Genomic DNA, 22,502 nt, shown 5'->3' on the forward strand with positions numbered 1-22,502 from the left:
GGATCCGAAATCCTACTATAGCGAGGCCCGTTTCAGTTACACTTAACAGCTCCACATCTCGAGTGACCTTTATTTAAAATGTGACTCCATCAATACACCGCATCCCTGAATGTGAAACAATGTGTCACCATCTGCTAATAGGTCATTTTAATTGCTCTCCGAATGGTGATAAGATGGAGATGACCTTATGTTTATTGATTCGGGTAGGCTAATCTGATGTTAGCAGTTAACGTGCCTAATTTAAGGAGTGCGCCACTCGCTCCAATTGCCCTGTTTCGGGGAGAACATAAAAAACAAACGGCAGTTCTGGTTCTCCGTCACTGTCAGCATTACAGCCACTCTGAAGGTCTCATCGCCGCATGCCGGTGGCGGAGCCAAAGCATGTTACGCCCCTGGAGGGGCCACTTGGTGGAAAATGACAGGGGCGTCTATCAGAGAGGCAGTGACGCTTTGGTCGGTAACGGCTCTAATGCAAGGTTGCGAAACGCTTCCATTATGATTTAATTATCGAACACTCTGTCACGCTAGCTGGCATGACACGGTGACACCGGGCTGACTCAGAGAATAAATACCAGCTTTGGCAGCGCAAGCAGGGGATCCAAGAAAGGGGTCCTTAATGAATAAACCGATGCCACTTTATATGAAGCGGGTCCTGTTTGTCCATTTTTTTGTTTACCTCAAATTTACCTTGAAAATTCCAGCCCTGCTCCCGGCTGACTTTCTAAAGATCTGTTTTGAATTTTGTCCTCCTTCTCTAACTCATGACAGTTTGAACATGAATAATAAGAACAAAAACATTTTTCAAGTCATGAACTGAACAGGACTGTCCAGAATGCACTGTGATCCACCACATATTACCTGGCTATTTAGGTTCAGTGGAAAGAAATCAGAGTTGTGTTCTTAAAGAGTTGAGTCGAGACAAAATTTATTTGCAAAATTATGTCAAATAAAAGCGAGCCTGAGAGTTTTTTCTCAGTTCTACAGTCACTATTAGGATGTTTGTGGGCCCATACCAGTGAAATCAAACCAAACACAAACCAAGTGACACCTACTGCAGTTCAGCTTGGGACCTCAGAAGCGAAATGGGGCAAAGACTCTCCCCTGGATATTCATCTAGTCCAAGGGCTTTAGTACAAAAATACAGAAAAACTATTTCATTATGCAACCTGGTTTTCTCGCTTTTTAACAAGTTTCTGTCCAATGCAAGTTTCTCATCCGGGGAGTCAAAACATACCTTTAATTAGAGTTGCACAAATTATGCAGGACTATACTGAAACAGACACAGATCCTACGCTTTCCAAACATGCAATTAATAAGTAAAATAATCCCGAGGCACCCATTACGTTGAGTAAACTGGACTTAATCCTCAGTGAACAATGTCACACAGCCACGCGAACAACACCAATACACATGGTAATTTATGCACTTACGAATATCCCGCAGGGAAGGAAGGAAGACTTAACTTTTTTGTCTTTATTCTGCATTTCTTATTTCCAAACACGTTTCCGACCTCGACGTTAAAATGTGTGATTAATCTGCATGTGTTGCGCACACAAATAATCAATACAGTGCAATCAGTGTTTGTGAGAACATGATTACCACTCTTTTCTGCTTGCAGGGCATCTGGGGTCAGTATTGATCACTATAATTTACTCAAACAGCCAGGGCCCGGCTCCCCGCAGCTGGCACTACACACTGTAACCGGGAATTAAACTGCCAGACAAGACTCCTTTAGATACCATAAATCAAATGAACTCTAGATGCCATCCATGGGAAACGCCTTTAATTATGTTGCTGTTTTCCCAAAAGAATTATATGCAAGATTTATGGGCAATAAGAGGCGCTTTGCCTGACACATTTTTCTTTTGTACAGCCCAATGTGCACTATTCACCCCTTGTCATCAAACTTCAGATGTGCTCTTCACAAAAAGTCATCCCTGTTCGTAATGAAGGACACATTTTAAAATGGTCCATCGCTTATTTAATTATCAACCTTCAGTAAATTACATTTTGTGAATTTAGAAAAAAGATATGAGCACATATCTGTTTCTAAATAATGAATAGCCATATGCATCCCATTCAATGCAGTACCAACACATATTTTTAAACAACAAGCATAGTCGGTTCTATACCGAGACAGATGGTCATCTCCTACTAAAAAGTTCTCTGAAGTATCCTTGCATTGGAATTCTTGAGAGAGCTCTTTACACATGGATAACTGCCATACATTTCTGAGTGGAATCGGAGTATTTATGTCAGCTGGGCTTGGCTGAGGTCTACGCAACTAAACTGGATTTAAGCTGGCACCATTCAGCTCCATCTCGTTATTCAGGGTGCACTGTGTGACACTTAGGCCAACTAAATCAATATGGTCCCTCTTTACACGCTAACTGTATCATGAAACCTTGACCACCGGCACAATCAGCCAGCAGACAATCCCTAATCAGTCTAAAATGTATCCATTCAATTGGGCCCCTGCCTCATGAAAAACAAAAAAACAGATGGTTTGTTTTCCGTTGCCTCGTTACTTAAAACAACCAATCCATGAGTTAAATGGCACAGGTCTTTAACCTCGCCAACTGTGGTTATCAATGGGAAGGGTCTTGTAGATTGTATCTGATTTACGTGCTTTAGAAAGCTGTGGATAGCTTTGGCAGGAAAGCAAACAGACCCACGAGGGGCTTCCAGTCTGTCGACAGGACCGAGCACCTCCTGTTACTCTGTCTAACGGGAAGAAGCAGCGCAGACCAACCAAGGCTTAACATATGCTGACATCTGCCCTACAGAGTGATCCATGGATCAACCTTCAGATTTGGCCGTGGAGGCCTCAGACTAATACTGCTAACTCTGCTTGGGAAACGAAGGCAGTGATAAATCAATGCGCCTTCCCCATGGCTGACTCAGAGAGGAACAGGAACGATTTGCTTGAACGTCTCGCCTTTCCAAACCTTGTTCCTTTCACCCTGAATTAATATTCACTCATACTTGCAGACCTGGCAATTATTAGGCCTGTACGATTCGATAGAAGCAGAATATTTAAAGTTTATGAATTGCTATTCTTGGTATGCACTACATGTAACATTATATGCATTGATCGAAATGTGGTATTTTGTTGAGATACAAATGGCATAAAGCCTGCAATGTGTAATACTGAAAGCATACAGAAACATTTAACTGAGCAGTAAGTTTACATACCAACATTACAGCCTGATGAAACAGGGCTTGGAAGATTAACATTATAGGCCTACGGTTGATGTTGTGTTATCCTTAGACATAAAGTCTATCTTATAAAAATACCCAGTCCTTATAATAGGCTATGCTGTCCATTCACCCTGTGGTCTATGCATAATTGAAAATCATTGGGTCTGTGCATCTCTAAGGCAGTGAAATCGGAATGGCTTTAACAATATAGTTGTACCAGTAACGCTATTCGTAAATTGAACATAAAGCTGTACTCAGTTATTACAGCCCCAGATGAGCTTGTGGTTTAAGTAGCATTTACGCCATTATACAGGGGAACTTCCAAACATCATTTCCGTTTTCTATTCACTGCATGGTAACTGATACAGATGTTATAACACAAAGGATTATTTTAACAGAATCTGACAATTACAAGGACATGCAGTGAAACTGATATGCTTGACATATGCTCCAAAGGACCCAATCCCAATCGTGCAACCTCTCAAATATCTGAAATGTACGGTTAAAGTGTTAGGCATTTTACAAATTGTAATATGATCTGTGCTGCATGACTTTTTCACCATACATTCAGAAATTCAATTCTGTACAATCCTACACAAAGCTGATTCACAGCAGACGATTGTCCAGATTGAATAAAAAATTAACTGCCTCTGCCTTCAAGCAGTTTGCCCTATATGCTAAAAATACGAAAAAAGAGCAAACTGGCAGCGAAACAGGCTTGACAGCTTTTTCTTAATGTTCTCTCACTGTGCTCCACACACAACGTTTAGAGACAGCATCCCGCGCCCCAGGGAGAGAGTTGGATCTTACGCAGTACACAGGCTAAGCCGTGTGAGCAGGTGTTCCAGTGGGACACCCAGGGTCTGGTGCACAATATGGCTTCATTGCAGACGATTCATTAAAGAGGCCACCTTGCCACCATGAAAACAGTCCACTGGCCACCAAAAGACCGGGGAGCGGCTGTGTCTGTTGACACAACTCACACTGCGAAGCCCCGCTGACCAGGAAATACTGTCATCCAAAAGCAGTCCTCACCTAAGCATCCTTCCTGAAACGCAAATGCGTAGTACGTAAATGCAGACAAGCCTTTAACAGTCATGTCTTGAGGGAAAAATCCACTGACTTATTTCAGAAGACTGCTTTTACACCATCCTAGCTTATGTTCAAACTGCAGGACATTAAGCACACCAATAAGCACCTGGGTAAATGCTCAAAATAACAGGAGACTGACACTGTGCCCCACAGAATTTCTGAAAATCCATGACTGATGATGACAAAGCAAAGCAGGAAGCTCACATGATTTAAGCACGAGTGCACACATAGGGTATCTCTGAAAAGGGACAAGCATTACCATCATGTGCTCGTAAAAGGCACATATAGATGAATCCCACATTTTATGTCCAAAGAACTTGAAATGTGATGCTACATTGTGCCCTTATGTGTGTGTGTGTGTGTGTGTGTGTGCGTGTGTGTGAGTGTGCGTGTGCGTATGCGTGTGTGTGTCTGTGTGTGTGTGTGTGTGTGTGTGTGCGAGTGTGGACAATATATAATTTTAAGATGAATATTGTAGAAGACATGGTGCAATATGAATTTTACTCAGAGATACTTAATTGCCCCAACCAAGTATGAATGTTTAATTGATATGCAATGTATATTATGCAAAATAGGTCATGAGGAACTTTCTAACGTCCCAGTGCTGTCAGAAATATATGCTTTTTTCATGTTATTTGTACATCAAGGGAATAAACCTAGCTATGTTTTAGAGTATTTAGTTAATTGATCCAGTCAGTAATTTATTTCCTTATGTTCATACAGTAAATAATGAGCAGCTTGAGAATATCCTCTGCTTGAGAAGTCTGTTTAAACAGATATGCTAAGGCTCTTAAAGCAGCACGTCACTCTGAATAATGCTCACGACACGCACAAATAGCATCAGAAATCTGCATTAACTTGTACAGCGCGGAGAATCAGTCATAGGGGAAGTCCGTACTCTCTCACTTCTCTAACAAAGCAATGGCAAATACAAACTATAGACGGATACCTCCCAACCAAAGCTAAATTATTCACATTCAAGTATAACACTAAGACACATTGCAGCAAATGGCTTTATCTTGAATACTGAGCAAGATCTGCTTGCATTGGTTGCTATACAGATTTTCACATTTTAAAAGACCTATAACTTGCAGAGAAGCTCACTCATTCGAGCCATATATGTGGTACTTGGAGCCTTGGACAGATACAAAACTATACCCACTTGACTTGCTCTTATTTCCAATTGTCCATGTTTAAAATTAAATAATAACATTAGAGCAGAAAAAAATCACAATCCCAAAACCAGTGCAGAATCCTCTTCTGTTTTATTGTAACATTGTGCGATACTACATGTTTCTCCTACACCATTTTGCCTCTGGATTTGCAGCCTGCAGAGTAACAGGCATGACAAACAGTAGCTACTGTGGATCTAATTCAGAGATGACCTTTAACTACACAGCCACACATCAGCAGCGCTCCAGCAGCAGTGGCAAACCCGTGGCTGTCAGTACCGGAAATCCTCCATTAGAGGTCAGGCTTTCATTCCCCCGAGTTTCACACACAGCATGGGAAAATCTGTTTACAATGGATTAAAAGTCTCAGCATATTCAAAGTTTTTAAACTACTTACCTTACTTTGGGGGTATCATGATTTCTCACCATACCAATATGTTTTGTATATTAATTTGTATTTCAGGTATAATAATATTTTTTTACAATTGAATATGCACACACATTTATATTTATGATTTAACTAAATGCTTGCAAAAGAAACCAATCAAAATAATTGTAGAAATATATTTTCACGACAGTCACTACAGATAAGATGCTACTTCCATGCATCAATGGACAAGAAAATCTTAATCTCCTGCCTGGTGATTTTTTAAAGTCTGTTTTGGAATATTTAAGTGTGACTTGCAATAAACAGGATTAAAGGAGAAAAATGCATATCTGCATGCCTTTCATGACACAACATACTGTAAACCATAATAACACATAAATACATTTGCTGCGCTGTCTGTTGTTGGTACAATAGCAAGGCCTCATCATTTACACGGGAAGATTTAGACGCTTTCCAGGAATGCAGATTTGTTGGGATTCATTTTGCTAATGATCATTGGTAAATGTGTTTACTGTGATTAGAAAGGCTTGCTGTTCTGGGTATAGACACAAGCAGGAATCATTTGGTGTACTTAGCTCCATATTTTACATATCCATATTTTTTCTCCCTCAGTAAGTATAATTTCAAAATGGAACAGTTTTTCTCCCTTACACCTTCAACGTTATATTTCAAAAATATGCATGGACATCAGTGACTATACGTCTGAAAAAAGGCCCGCTTGAATTAATAGAAAATAAGATTAGAGATAGCCAGTCTGATATAATATATAATTTCAACTACACCCGGTATTAATATTAGGTTCGGGAAAGGTTATTAAGAAGAATGATGCATGTGAAGTAGGTGTCAGCAGGTTGAAACCAAACCGCCAAAATTTGTATGCATAGAAGTTATAATATAAGCTAGAATGTTTGATAACTGGATTTGTCAATCATGAGTAAGACCCTGAAATGCAGGTTTTAAGTAGACAGAAAAGTAGGTTGTGAACTGCCTTGCAATTTTGAACACATAAATCCACTCTTAAGTTGGGAATAAAACAACATTCACAGCGAGCCACAATCAGCTGAAACATACAAGAAGGTACAGTACATGTTTCTAAGGCTCCAAGCCAACCTCACATGCACTAATGATGGAGTAATCAAGGAAATCTAAAAAAAGTACAAAATAATTATACAGAACTGCACAAGGAAATAAAGAACTACAAAAATAATAAAATTTTATAAGAAACTTAATTTCAAACCAGGCACCAATAAACCATTTGGCAAATCATGACCGATGTGGTTCCGACACTTCTGAGGCAGAGATTTATTATAAAACTGACAAAATTTGTAGCTGCATTATGTCACGATGGATGACAAAATGTACTATGTCATATAATTAAGCAGCATTCCTTTAGATACTGCGATTCGAAATGAATGGCTGTAATTATTGATTTCATCTATACCAAACAAACAAGGATAACAGAAGTTGTGTCTGACAGTGAAAAGGGGATATCATCACTCCACAATCCATTGAGCCTGCGAACACATTAACATATTTGCGGTTCGGTTTCCATTTTTTGTCTGTTATATTATCTGAAAATAATGACAAATGGACTGTCTAGCAAGCAGACTGCTATCATCCCTCACGGCATCAAAACTGGCTTGCTCATCCGGTCGGGACTTCCCTTATCCCACCACAAGGAAACAGGCACAGTCTGAAGAGGGAGACTGAGAGGGTGGGAATGATATTGTGTAGGAAGTCCATGATTTATGTTCAATAAATATTGTATGCTGTGTAAAAAGATCAATACAGGCTCAAAGAAGGTTCAATGAACATTATTTTATTATTTCTTTTATGGTAAGTTTTAGTAAAAGGGAGAAAAAAAGACTTTGCAGTGTTTTTCTTTACCTCTATGGTTTGCTGAAAGCTCACAATGTTAAGGTTCTGAAAAAACAGAGATTTCAGTGTACCTGGAAAGAACCCACACAATAAAAGTGTCCAAAAAGTAATCATGTTTCACTCATAAACATGCTTCACTTCTGCAGACTAATTGGATACTGACAAGTAGGCCCGCAAGGTGTGAAACACAATTTTGGCAAACATGTAGCTGCAGTAATTCATGCTAAGTACTCTGGTTTTGGACTGGGCACTGTGCATTGTAACAATCTAAACCTGAGACTTGAGATGAAGATGCTTGTTTTTTCAGGATGTCCAAGTTTAAGGCCTTAACAGCTGCCGTATGCCTTGTTTAAGAAGGAGAGCAGACAGGTCTGCCCACCCTTAGTATTTTTTTTTACTTTAATTCAGGCTGGTATAAAGCAGGGAGGGTAACACAACTGAAATGATGCCGTGGTGGGGAATCAAACCCCCACCTGTATGGGGGATATGGCTTGAGAGTTGTTCGGCCTACAGACTCTCCCACATGCAGTCATCCTACAGACTGTCCCACATGCAGTCACCCTACATACTGTCCCACATGCAGTCACCCTACAGACTGTCCCACATCCAGTCACCCCACAGACTGTCCCATATGCTGTCACCCTACAGACTGTCCCACATGCAGTCACCCTACAGACTGTCCCACATCCAGTCACCCCACAGACTGTCCCATATGCTGTCACCCTACACACTGCCCCACATGCAGTCACCCTACAGACTGTCCCACATGCAGTCCCCCTACAGACTGCCTCACATGCAGTTCCACTACAACCTCTCCCACACCCACACTCCCTACAGACTGTCCCAGATGCCTTGTTCTATAGAATAAGCAGAGCAGTAGGGTGCATTTTGATCCTCCTCTCTCCAGAAATACCTTTTCACGTCAGCAGCCGTGAAACACACAGAGAAAAGCTGGGCTGCGCTTCCTCAGAGGCTGCCCTGTGTTCTTTCTGAAAAGCAGACGCAACGGATGGACAGGCGTCTGAGTCTGGATGAGGGAGAGGCCTGAGATAAGCAGCCGGCGCGTGACAGGGCGACGCGGCGGCCACCTGCGATCTCCGACAGCTCCGCCGCCGCGCGGCTCCCTCAGGTGCTCCACGCGCGGCTCAAACCCCGCCCCGCCGCCCACTGACAGGCAAGGCGCCTGTGAGGCGGTCGTTCGAGGGCTAGACGCGAAACCAAAAGGCTGGCGGTTCTAATTCAAAATGGGGCACCACTGCTGTACCTCTGATCAATATGCTGCAGTTAAATTTTACAGTTAATTTCTCCAGACAATATCAAGTTGCATGACCATCTGTACACCTGTGCTAGATTAGGATTTGCACAAATAACAGATATTAAATGACATATTTCAAAAAATGATGAAAGATATAAAGCAAAATGAATATCAAAAATCTTGTACATCTGTTTATATCCTGAGCACGCAGGCGAATAACAATGTAATAGGCTTAGTTTAGTTTTCCAATGTGAAATGACTCTTCAGGTAGTTAACAGCTAATTAGCTATGTTCCTATTAAGAGAGTGAAACTAAATTAGGACATTAATCAGCAATCCTGAAGGGACATGGTAAACAAAGGAAATAAAGTAAATAAACCAATTAATAGAATGGTTTAAGAGAAACCAAACAGTACAGTAATTCTGCTTTTAACTTTCCAACATTTTATGATCCATAAAGGGAACTACTTCTCCACATATCTTTGTATAAATTAATAAAACAGCGGATTAATAGTTTATAAAAAAAGGTCAACATAATGATGTCCCACAATTAATGCTTCATCAATTATGTACTTCTCATCAAAAATAAATGGAGGAACACTCATGGGGGAAATTCATGTAAAGCAATGGTAACCAACCCTGTTCCTGGAGATCTACTGCAGGTTTTCATTTCAACCCTAATTTGGCAAACCTGATTCTACTCATTAGCAGCTCAACACGATCTCTAGCTTTTGAATGAAATGTGCTTTGTTAGGATTGGAGTGAAAACCTACAGGACAGTAGATCTCCAGGAGCAGGGTTTGTTACCACTGATGTAGAGTTAGGAATGGTGAAATGCAGGTCTTCACCAAGCTGCACCTGTGAAGGTATCTCCTACTCACATGAGTGTAACGCAGATGGAAAAGGCTGTTTGCAAAAACGCGACAGATCAAATTTCTATCATTTCAAAGATTTTGCTGAGAACTTACTATGAGCACAGCTCTGAAGGCAAGATCAAAGTGTTGGACCTTGGCAAGCTCATACCTGACTTGACTGCGGACCAGTAGTGTGGATGTAGAGTTACATTCAACGTGCCCCGTTAAGCACTTATGACACATATTATGTCATATTATCTTGCAATCGGGGCTGTTCATGAGCACCCACTGTCTCTAACATCCCAGCTGAGAGGAATGCAAATTAAGCCAAAGTGCTATTAAAGTTTGAAGCCTTCAATCTTAAACAACTAATTAAAAAATTGAGACACTGACATTTCTACTCTCTTCTCCCGTTAATGTCATTTCAGTTGTACAAAAACAATTTGCACTCACTTAAGGCCCTTACAAGGTCATACTGATAATTGGAAAGCATAATTAGCCATTTCAATAATCTACACCCCTGCTTGCCCTTTAATTATTATTTCAGTTGCAGAGATGCCTCCAAAACAAAGCTGACTTAATGCATTTTTGGGCACTGAGTTTAAGGCAAGCGAACAATTATTGGCGCTCGGGGCAATGCATGCATGGATGCAGGCACTGTCTCAGGCACTTCCCCCTTGTGACGTGGGGAACGCGGCACCCTGGCCACGGGTCCTTCAGCAAATCATGCTGGTCTGCCCCCTAGTCCTTCTTTTTCTGCCCTGGCGCGTGTGCACAGAGAGCCAATGAGCTGGGCCCGCGGTGCCACTGTGCCGGGGAGGGGGTGGGGCACGAGCGAGGGCTCAGGTGCTGCTTCCTCATGCACTTAATTCCCTCCCCGGCGAGGCAGCCCGAGACCTGCTCTTCTCATGTGGAAACCATCCTGGCAACCCCCGGTGGCTCCTGGAGCGGCAGGCTCCAAGCAGCCCGACCCCCCCCCCCCTCCACCCCCCCACCACACACCGTTCACACGCCACTTCAAGAGCAGCTCTCTTCTGCTCACAGCCAGTGCATGTAATGTATTCCAACAGGATTGTTCAGGATGCTCAGTAAGTCCCTGCAGTTTGACATCGTCCCTGCGCTGCTCACTCGGCTTTTTTTTTTATCCCGGCTTCTTGAGAGGCTGAGTACCCTCTTCTTTCATCGCTACCCATCAACCCGGCTATGAGACTCCGCAATTCAACGACTGAGAGAACAAGAGTCGAGCGGTCCATCGATCTCTTTTCAAAGGAACGGTGACGCATGAGATCATGAATGTCATAACATGTAACACACATGCGGCAGGCTTAAATAAGCTTATAAAAAAAAAAAAACATTTAGCATTGGCAGTATAGCCAAATCTGCTGAAATAAGACCTTGGACACTACATGAAGCCTTGCGTGAAAGACAGTGCTTGGGGTTTAGTGACTGCTATTAGTGTTACCCCAGACGAGCACAAGGTTATCAATCCAGTGGGATAAAAAGTCCCACTGGAGAAGTCTCACGATGAAGCAGAGGGAAGAGCGTGGGGGAGGAGAGCAGAGGGGGGACAGAGGAGGGAGCGCCGCTAACAGTACCTGATGCTGCTCATGCTGCCGGTCTCAGATCCCAGCTTGCATCGCTCCAGTTGGGTGGCAACAATCTGGCGTTCCGCCTCCAGTTCCCGAGTCAGTCTCTCAAACTGCAGCTCCTGCAGGGCGAGGGGGAGAGAGAGAGAGGGGCAGCCTGCACGTCAGCATCGGCCGCTCAGACAGGACCGCTCTGGCCTTCCCATACCCTCAACCAATCTCACACACAGTCTCACTACACCCCCACCCCCCCTTAAGTTTAAAAGGCCAGCTGGCCATTGGAGACATGGAGAGAGAATCTCCTCTTAAAATACAGTGAATTTGCAGGAACTCTGGGAGTTCACGATTCGGTCATATCGCTCTGTTGCTTGTTTGCTTCTTTGCATTCCAAAAGCATTTCCTTTTGCCATGAACAAACTACATTTCAAACATTTCAGAATTCAAACAAGAAAGCCAAGAGGATTACAATATTATTTTATTCAAACATTAAATGCATTCAAAATGCTCACATCCGTTCTACTTATCTATAATGAGCATTGCATGTAAATTATGACTAATGCTCACCCTCATATAAAATGCACCCAGAGGGAGAAAGAAAAATCAAATTGCTGTAACAAGACATGGAACTTAGTCTCCTGGTGATAGGTGAGTCATATTTAAATGGGTTTAAACCAAAAAATCCTGGGGAAAAACATTTGGTCCATGCTTCATTCTCATTATTTCAACTCAGAAAGTAATGCCGTATAGAAATAATGCAGCTTCAGCCAATGTTTTGAGCATGTGACAAGTATATTACCTGGTTCATGCACTGCCACAAGTGTAGACTCTCTTTGATGCTTAAAAATAGTCAAAAGAAATGTGTTTGGCTGACTTGAGCCACTATGTTATGCATGTTCATGTTAAGGACGATTACCTCTTAGAAGAAACAACAGCTAGGGACATCAGTTTATCTATGGCACGTGACCCAGAATGATTTAATCTTGCATCACTACATCCCTGTGGGGTCACTGAAGGCATTGGATTGTCAATCACCTGACTATTTATGCAATTACAGATAATTTTTACCTTTATAAAAGCAATTAGAAGCTGCAATAGACGCTGGGTGAGGGGAAGGAATGTCAAACAAATGTGTACATTATGTATGTTTTTTTTTTAAACAATAATGAATAATAGTGAAGATTTTCTGTGAAAATATGTTATAGCTGATTTAACAATTATTCTTGCCAACACTGTGTGGTTTGGTGCCTTATGTTATAAACAAACGCAATTACTGTATGTGAATGCATAAAAAGATCAAAAGATTGATGCCAAAGAGAGTTCACTTAATGCTCACATTGTGACACTTGGAGGGGCACTTGGGCTAGCAATTTCCCAAAAGCTGACTCGTGGGAGTACTCAAAAACATTTATTTTCAAGCATTGCCCAAGCTGGAAGTTGTGCTATATGGCGCTTCTAAGGAGCACAGTAGAAAAAGTTTCACGGTTTGACCATAAAGCTACACAACACCGTAACTGGATTTCAGGATTTAATGAGTACTGCTCTTCCAAATTGATTCCCAAAGCTTCTGAGGACTTTAATTTTATTCAATCAAATCATATCAGCCAGACCCAAAAGTCTTTGTTGTACTGCAATAGTGTCGAAAATATATTCTGGTTCTGTTACTATTGTTCATTTTCTATTATTATTATTATTATTATTAGTCATAGTAGTCGTAGTAGTAGTAGTAGCAGTAGTATAGAATACAAAAGTTGAATAAGAATGTGAATATTACATAATAATAAAGTGTGTCATTGTGCATACTGTCCTATGCTGAAATGTTCACTATTATACTAAACCTGTGAAAGTGCTATTTCTCAGTCCCAAATTCAAAGCTCCATCAACTTCACAGGGAAACTGTTTTCTATACCGCCTCTTGCCTTTGTGGACCACTTCAGAAAGAACCCATCCACAGGTCTTCCCAGATGTCACAGTCCTCTCTTTGCTCCCCTATCCAAGCATCTCATGCAACACGCCCACTCTCCACTTTTCAAGTTCTCATATGTTGACATATCGCTCCTGCTGACATCACACTGACCAAACACCTGTGCCTTTGATCCCATTTCCTCACCTACTTCATCGCTTCCCTAATATCATCACTGTCCATTCACAAAGAGGCCAGAGTCACACTGTGTTGTAGAACCTGACTCTATGGCTTGTGTTGCATCCAAGCAGCCAAACCGAGCTTCATTTTTGAAGCTCATGTCCTTGTCTTGTCCAGAGATGTTGCTCAATAGCGCCAGTGCGATTGCCTAAGTAACTGTGTATCAGCCCCCCGTTTCAATGTAAGTCAATCGTACTTGCTTAGCATATGACCCAGACTCAGCCTGTAGTTCATGCCCATATAAGAGTACCTCTTTTTCCCAACTGCTCCAGTTTGTTCAACATGGCAGTGCCTGGTAAAACTGCACTTCCATGGTTTCAAAACACTTTTCACCAAGCCCATGGAAAGTCAATGGGTGATGTCAGAGTGACTTGGTCCACATTTTTTCTACAGTCTATGGTTGCATCTTTACACTGTTAACCAGATATGACACCACTGCTTATATCAACCAGGTTACTGCCTACACCGCACTTCACTCTGGAAAAGAGAATCAGCTATAAATGAATGTAATGTAACAAGTGTGTCATTGTGAATACTGCATCGTGCTCAGATATACTGAGTATTATACTAAGAGTGTGCCTTTAATACTGTGTATAATACTGGGATATTTTGAATATAATACAAGATTCCCTCAGTATACAAGTCAGATGCATTTTTTTTTCATGACAATTGAGGACTTTTTACATTCCAAGAGCTACCCATAAGAAAGTAAGATTAAACACAGAGCACAAGTGAGAACAGTACCGCAGTGTGTGCCTTTTGAAGAGAAAACAAAAGAAAATTCTGTGAAAGATAAACAATTTTTCAGAGGGAAAAGGGGAGAGGATCCAAGAGGAGAGCAAAGACGCATGCACGAATGATGTATACACGAGAGAGCAGAACTGCTCCCCCTGCACAATGGTGGGTTAATCAAAAACAGGGAGTTTTTGTTCTGCCTGCACTCCACGAGGCAAATCAAGTGACAGCAACTGAAGCACCCTGGTGCTTCAAGTACACAGAGATGGTGCTGAAATCATTTCACAAGAGAAAAGGCAGCGTAACTGAATGAACAGTTTGAACCGATGAATGTTAACAAAGAAAAAACTAAAAGAAGCAAAGTAAGTAACTGAAATGAATTACTGAAAAAAGTAACTGAATAAGTAACTGAAAGCAAAGCTGTAAAATATTGACATGCACAGAGCGTGCACTGTAAGCCAAATTACAAGTGCAAAAAGTAATAAAAATAGCCATTCTAAACGATTTACCAAGAGCACCTCTAGTCTATACTAGTCTATATTAAATTATTTCCTAAGCGCAATACATAATACTGCATTTCATAAAAAAGTGAAAAACAAATATTCAATCTTCTATTGCCCAGAAGAGAGTACAAGATTTATAATGCAGTTCTGAAGCCACATGTTCTGGAGGTAAAACTCCCTTTGCTTTAAGCTATAGCAGCTACAGTACCTATAAAATCCTTACATCAGCATGGCTGTCAATTGAGAACTCAATTATTGGTCTATTCAAGCCTCATGATTTATGTCCTCCGTGCTGTTTTCATAGAGAGCATGCATAGTAGGTCCTTTGTTAATGTCAAAAATCATAAATGTGAATGGGAATACAAGGTCTTTCCTTTACAGATAAAACATGAGGGGATTGAGTTCTGAATTCATGTGAAATACAATATCACACAATGCTCATTAATATGACCAGAGCTTCTGCATCCTACATTTTATTTTTATTTTTTGTTGCAAAAAAATTCACAAAATTTCAATTAAACCATGATAACTACACATACTGTATTTATATTATATTTATAATATTATACATTATATATATATTTATATACTTGGATTTGAAAGTTAAAAACAACACAATTAAAAAGTTGTACAGCAGCCATTCCTTATAAAATGTGAAGTAAACTCTGTGAAATGCATTGTAAATTTACATGAACATTACTAAAATGCTTACTTATCAATAATTTGTTTTCTCTCCATACAGTCGCAACAAATAAATTATAAAAGATTTGCAGTCACTTTGACCGAAGACACAGTGCCCTCAAGACCAAGGCACATGGAGATATTTAAGTAATACGCAAAGTGAAACAGTGCCCTTGCCAGTAATAAATCTAAGAATGAATTCCCTTACCACCCAGAAGAGATAATCACTGTTAATATCCAGGATAAACGAGGATTGCAGAGCCTGCCTGGCCCAGGACAGAGGCAGTCATTTAAAACTTAACTGCTACCTATGTGACAGAACTGAAATTAGTTCTATTAGCCTTGGGGATGGGGACACAAGCTGGGGCAGCTTACCCAAAATTTGGTTGAAAATGTGTCACAAATCAGTTCTGGTGAGGGACCAGAGGGTGACAACGACAGAAATGCTTCAATCATGCTGCTCGTAACGTAACGAGAGAAGGACCATGGTTTTCAGACACCCATAAAATAATGTATTATTTGCAAAGCAGCTTAATAAAAGTCCCTCAATCACTCCACAATGCCTCTGGGCCACAACCTGGACAGAAGAGGTTAAAATGGGAAAATAAGAAAATTCAATTCAACCCTTTTCTGGTGCCAAATTTGGTTTAATTACGGAATGTCTGGAACAGATCAATAGAGGGCTGATCTCTGCTCATTTGGACCACATTGCTCGGTGGGGGCCATCGATTTCTTCAGAAACCCATTCAAGGACCAAATGAAATGATCCCATCCACAGAGCATCCACTCCCTCCCCCACATAGTAACCCCATGTGCCCCATACTCAAAACCGTAAATTGAGGAAAAGCCCACGTGTCATCGATCCAAAAATCACGGTACAAAATCCCCATAACCGAGGGGCCACATCTACTAAATAGTCACTCTTAACTTTATTCAATTTCTATGTGAAAATCTCAACTTTCTGCAAATAAAATGAAGCCAACTTTTTGTAGCTATGCGCACGTGGAAGATGCTCTGCCATCAATGGTGCCGCTGTCCTGTCAGCCTTCGGAAAATGCCTCAGTGGAGGTTAAAACTTTTGATCATTCACTGCATCAAAAACAGTAGCTTAACAGCCCAAGACAACAAGCTGGTGAACAGCAGTGATGGCTGAACAAATATTACTAAGCTAAATATTGAAAACTAAAGACCAGTCTAAGTTCTCAGCTCCAGGCAACAAAATTGCCAAGGGGGAAACAGAAAATTTCCATTGCAATCCTCCATCCTTTCTAAAAATCTTTGACAGAGCAAACACCTGCCCTCCTGCTCCTTTACATTATTAAGATGAGAACAAATGCTTACCTGCACATGTACCATACTCCAAAGACACAGCTAGGAAATAGCCCAGTTTCTGCCACTTCACCATCCTTCCATTTACCACTGCCTATTAAAAGAATTATTGTACTCATTAGGGGAACTGCAAGCCAGTAGTGACTGCCTTCATGCTGGAAAGAATAGGAGTTCAGCCAGGCACAAAGGTCTCCATGGCAACAGAGAATTTAGACCCCTTTGGCATTATTTATGCAACATTTCATCACAAAAGGACCCTCCCACCAGCCTGCCTGCCAAATCCTGCCGCTCTCCAATCACTCTTCTGTCTGCCCCTCCATTCTCTTCTCCTATTCCTAGCACCATCTGCGCTCCCCCACCAAAAAAAGTAGCGGGTGGGCGGGGGGTGTTTCAGGTCCCTCGCTGAAAGGCTGCGAGAGTGGCAGAGAATTCCAAGTGCCTTTGGGTAGAGATGGCAAATATGTTTCCGTCCCCTCAAAATCTCCCTGTACTGCGTGCCCTGGGAGGATGCTGCGCTAGCCCTCACAATACTCCACGTGTCCATGTCCAAACACAGCCTAAAAGAGACAGACCAAAACATTTTGCCTTTCGAGCACCGGATCTTGCGGAATTGCTGAAATACAACACAAGACTGGACAAAATTACCTCCTCTGAAAGACTAAGTACAATCGCAGATGTTCCAGAAGCCAACATTCTCCTTTCTTCTGACTCAGCCCTTTACCATACAATGTACACATTATTATTTCAATGCATTATTTATTTTGTAGACAAATTCAGGAACAATAAGAACAATGCTAACAAACACATTGATGTGCACCCTTGCTTTTATAAATGTCCTTCTTTTTTCTTTCTGTGGTAAATTAGGCATTTTGGGAATTCAAAGGCGCTCGGTGGAAGACAAGCTGCTTTATGCAGGCAATCTAAAACGAATAAAAATGGGGTTTGGGAGCTTTAGTTAGACGGAGTAAATGAAAGCTGAAAAGGACACTGACCTTCTGCTTTAAAGCCAACGCAATCAGTAAGATCAGTAATGAAACCGGACTGATGAAAGGTTACTCGCTCATCGCTCATGCATACCAAACGCGATGCCCCGCGCGGCGACAATCAGCCACAAATCTCTGCCTCCGACCGCGTATTTACCGAACGTGATGGAGAGCGAGGAGGATGCACAAATGTTCAGCTGCGCCATTACTGGCTGATGGAAGTGAGATGGATGCGATGCACTCGGGGCAAAACGCAGGCCGCTCTTTTTGTCCTTTCGCAAAACTTCAGCCAGTTTTCTGTATTGAAACGTATGGTGTAAATGTACTTTTGTTTTCCCACTGTGGGTAACTTTTGACAAGCTTAAAGCTGTTACTGCGCGTGAGTTCACAGGACAACCTCACCAAGATCAAGATATGCTGCTGATATGAATGGCGTGCATGTTCAACATATCAATTTTTTTTTTTTAAATATATATATATATATATATATATATATATATATATATATATATTTTTTTTTTTAATGCCCACAAGGTAAGTGTTAGCCTAATCCAAATGATATATTTGTTTGACCGGATATAATGAAATCACACTGCAGTTCTGCATGAGTCATGGGCTACAGATTTCAAGACCTCTTTTTTGTACAGTCCAAACACAGCCTCAAGCCTCCTCAGATAAACAGGGAGATTGAAACATGCGCTGGACGCTCCAACAGTATAGCATTAAATATGAATTCATGTTAAAGCGTCAAAGAACAGTGGCATCTGTGACCTTCCTTTGTGATCATACATGTGGCAGTTCACTTTTTCAGGACACAACATTCCAATAATAAGTATTCCTTGTTTACTGTTTCAAGGCATAAGGCCAGTCCAGAGTTAATCTATACCAATCAAAAAGTAAAAAAATCTTCCATTGATGAACTTGAACCAGCCATTGTGATCGCCCTGGCATACTAATCTTTGTTCTCACTCATTGATTGCATTGAATTGCAAATTCTACATCTTAACTATGCTAATGACTTGATATGTGCTTGATATTCACCTCTAGCCTGGAGTAAATGTAACGTAAAAGCGGAACTGCCTATGAATGTGGCTAATTTGACAGTGGCTCCCGCAGACATATCTTATCTATGACGTATGGCATTTTCACCCAGACATAATGTCAGCCGAAGTCACACTGAGGAGCTGCAGTTCGCATACTGTTTGGACGTGTGAGTGCCTGTGCAGCTAAAAGCTTGCCTGCCCAGTGGAATCAGTAATATTTATCAGAAGGGGTGAGAAATGGGGGGATTAGTGGGTATGGAAAGTAGAGAGCCATAACTTCTGACATTCTGTGATTTTTTCCCCACCTTCCAATTTACTGACATGCTTATCGCCTGGGTCTCAGCAAGGTGATAGTACTGAAGTCAGGGAAGAGCTAACCCAAAATCAGTTACAAAGCTGCAGTAAAGGTAACAGAGCTGCTACAGCTTCCCAATGTCATGTAGCATTTATAGCGTGTCACAACAAATATCTATGACAACGCTTTCACAAAAGCAATCTTCAGTGTGATTTATTCATTATAAATAAATTGATTAATAAAAAATAACTTCACATAACGTCGGGGCGCTAGTACCACATGCATGTTTTAATACCCATTATCACATCAAAGGAGGTGAAGGAAATACATGTTTCATGACTCTTCCACATGCAACTAGCGATGACTGCCCCCAATGTAGCGTCAGCAATACAAGGTCATTTTATTTTACATACCAGTATGTATCCCAACATGCCATGCAAGAACACCTCATGCATGTGGAGAAGGACAGCCAGGAGATAAATATCCCATATAAACGCTATAAAAAGGCAGCTAGTGAGCCTCAGCTCCTCTATCACCTTTCACTGAAAGAGGGCACTGGAAAAAAGCACCCTCTCGTTAGATACTCACACAAACTGCTGTCTGCCTAAGGCCCATGGCTTTTTATTAAGAACCAGAATTTTATTAAGCCAATCAAGAATTAAGTATTAACCCAAGGCACAGTATAAATGTGTGTATTTTCATTCAAATAAAAAAGTACTAAGATTCCCCCTTGAAAAGTCACAGCATGCAATGCAGCATTAGAGGCAAGCTTCTATTGACGGCATTATTTGTTTATCTAGAAATGAACAAATGTTTTGAAGCAGCTGCCAATAAATCAAACTGCTTAGCAACAAGTGAACCCTCTCATATGCACTCAAAGGTTCAGTCTTCCCTGGGTTTGATACTGGCTCGTTTGCAAGCCACTGTGCTTTGGCATGATTGCATAACAATGCCAATAGAGGGGGGACAGAGAGGAGCATGTGCATTGCAAATGCTGATCCCCAGGGCATTTCCCCCCTTTGACAGAGGCATTATGTAACTCACAAAAAAGAGGTTAAAATCAAAAAGCCATGACAACACAGGGCGGGCTTTCACAGAGGGGGGAAAAAACCTCCAGCAGCAGCTTTGCTGCACTCGCAAACCCTTCCTCTTGTTTTGAGACAATAATTAGCTTGGAAGTTGTCTTTATGGAGATGATGAATATGCACTGTTCGAAAAACGGCAAGTGGTGTTTTTCTGGTTTTTGGTCTTGGTCATTGCTGTACAAGAGTAGTCAGGTGCACAGTATGTTGCATGTATTTGGCAAAAAATATAATAATTTGCTTTCCGTGAATGAAATGTGCAAGAATATTATTGCAATGTATTAATAATATCCATAATTACAGTATGTGAACAACACCAGCACCAGCCTGGTCAATTTATTTAAAAAACTGTAACCACTATTTTCTAAAGACAATATATTAAAAGAAACAATGCAGGCAATTTGAACATGACTGAAACTTTCTTTTCTTTTTTAAAAAATTTAACTTAATTGGAAAAGGTCTTTATAGAAAGCATTGCATTCCATCACTCAATCACATTGATCAGGACGCAAACCTATGAGCAATGTCTTTGATAAACACCAACTTGTATGTAATCTGTCACTTAAAGGGAAAAAAAAAACAATTATTAAACTTGTGGAAACACATTCACACTATTTGTACCTGCTGCGAAATAAAAAATATTCTGTGCAACAGAGCATTCAATCTCTTCTATGATGAATAGCCTAATTAGTCCACTTCTAAAGTAACTCTGCCTAACTCAGTGCTTCACTCAAGCATTCTCGGGGTATAATAGACAATTTACCAACACACATTGTATACAAGGCATTTATAGGAACGGCTGGGAAATTATAATCCTTCCTCTCGCCACAGAAACAGTGAAAGTGATGTTTCCCTAAAACTGTCACACTAAAAAGAAGTAACGAAACTCTCACAGACAAAGAACTACATTAGGTAATGACTTTTATGACACCGGTTTCTCACAATACAAATTACCAGTTCCTACAATGGCTGGTGAAATGGAGGCCAAAAACACAATAAGGTTGGTAAAATATTTTGATTTCTGAAGCATTATGTTGTTATTTTATACTGCCAATATTAAATACTGAATATCTCCAATAGTGGAAGTTCAATATAATGTTTTGATGAAGGTAAAATGACAATAAACAGATCCCACAGCATCACAAGCATGCTGTACCAAAAGCTACAACAGTGATACAGTGCCAGATGACTGAGGCATGACAGAAACCATGTCCACATCAAACTCTGTGGATAGGTGAGCTTTTTCATCTGATATGGGGTAGTGGGTCAGGTCCATTATCATTGTTCATACATTTGAAAACAATGCATGTCAAGGAAAAACATTTTTATACTATTGTACTGTAATTTTGAGAACTAGCCCATAATAAAATTCAGATATTTTCTTAGACTTAGACCACTCAGAATAACCTGACTGCTTCATGCGGCCATTTGCATTACACAGCTGTAACATGCCAGTCCTGATTTTCATCACTGTGAATCAACGTGCTTTATTGTATCTATTAGATGATTAGATTAGTCCATAATGACTGCCCTCTTAAAACTTAACTTTTCAAGAACTTCATATAAATTTTAAAAAGGGACAAAAATAAACTTGTAAATAAATAAATAAATCTGGCTTCCTCCTCGCAGAATCAGATTGAAGTGGAGTAAAATATCACACTGAAATGTCAGCATCTAAATGCCATTGAATAACAGTTTCTGCACACGGCACAATGGCAGATTCCCTTCAGTGAGCATGCCTCTCGTTGCAGTGCTGGCCAGCCACACGCTTCTTGGGACAGAAAAAACAGCTACCGCTAATGCAGACAGAGGACAAGCCCCCTTCCCACAGGGCCATAAATTCACTGGCATTCAGAAACATTTGTTTTGATGGATTAAACGGTTTAAAAGCAGGGCTAGTTTCTGTCACCGGATGGCAGGGAAGTAAATGTCTGTCGTTAGATATTGAAAAAGGGAAAGGTCAACTGAAGCAATGGAGATAACAATGCATTTGTCAACCAAATTATTTGAATTATTTTTGTGAATTGTGTAGGCAAGAATACACAGAATTCCAATCCAAAGGCATACACATTGAGAGTTCATGGGGACACATCATATATTACTTTCTGAAGGGAGATTACACATAGTTTACAGCAAAGCAAAAGGGGCATCTAGGGCCAGGGGTTCAGAGATTAAAAGAGAAAAGAGCCTCAGAGTGCAAGAAAGGTAAAAGTGTCCTCAGGCGATCCACATGCCTGGTCAGTTCGCTTTTCTGACGTACATATTACCAATATCTATATTGCTGAT

General features: G+C 40.9%; 1 protein-coding gene across 4 annotated transcripts in view; it reads right to left on the bottom strand.

Annotated features, from left to right (window-relative positions):
• The window catches only part of ctnnd2a (catenin (cadherin-associated protein), delta 2a), a 263,725-nt gene that overhangs the window by 165,235 nt on the left and 75,988 nt on the right, over window positions 1–22,502 (bottom strand). For 3 of the 4 annotated variants that reach the window (XM_035416162.1, XM_035416165.1, XM_035416163.1), the window contains exon 3: window positions 11,435–11,547. In XM_035416162.1, the coding sequence (XP_035272053.1) occupies window positions 11,435–11,547 (113 nt within the window). Of the gene's footprint in view, window positions 1–11,434; window positions 11,548–16,825; window positions 17,161–22,502 lie in introns of those variants that run through there. The other variant, XM_035416166.1, reaches the window with a different exon arrangement.

Source organism: Anguilla anguilla, chromosome 4 (assembly GCF_013347855.1).
Source record: "Anguilla anguilla isolate fAngAng1 chromosome 4, fAngAng1.pri, whole genome shotgun sequence".
Lineage (NCBI taxonomy): Eukaryota > Metazoa > Chordata > Actinopteri > Anguilliformes > Anguillidae > Anguilla > Anguilla anguilla.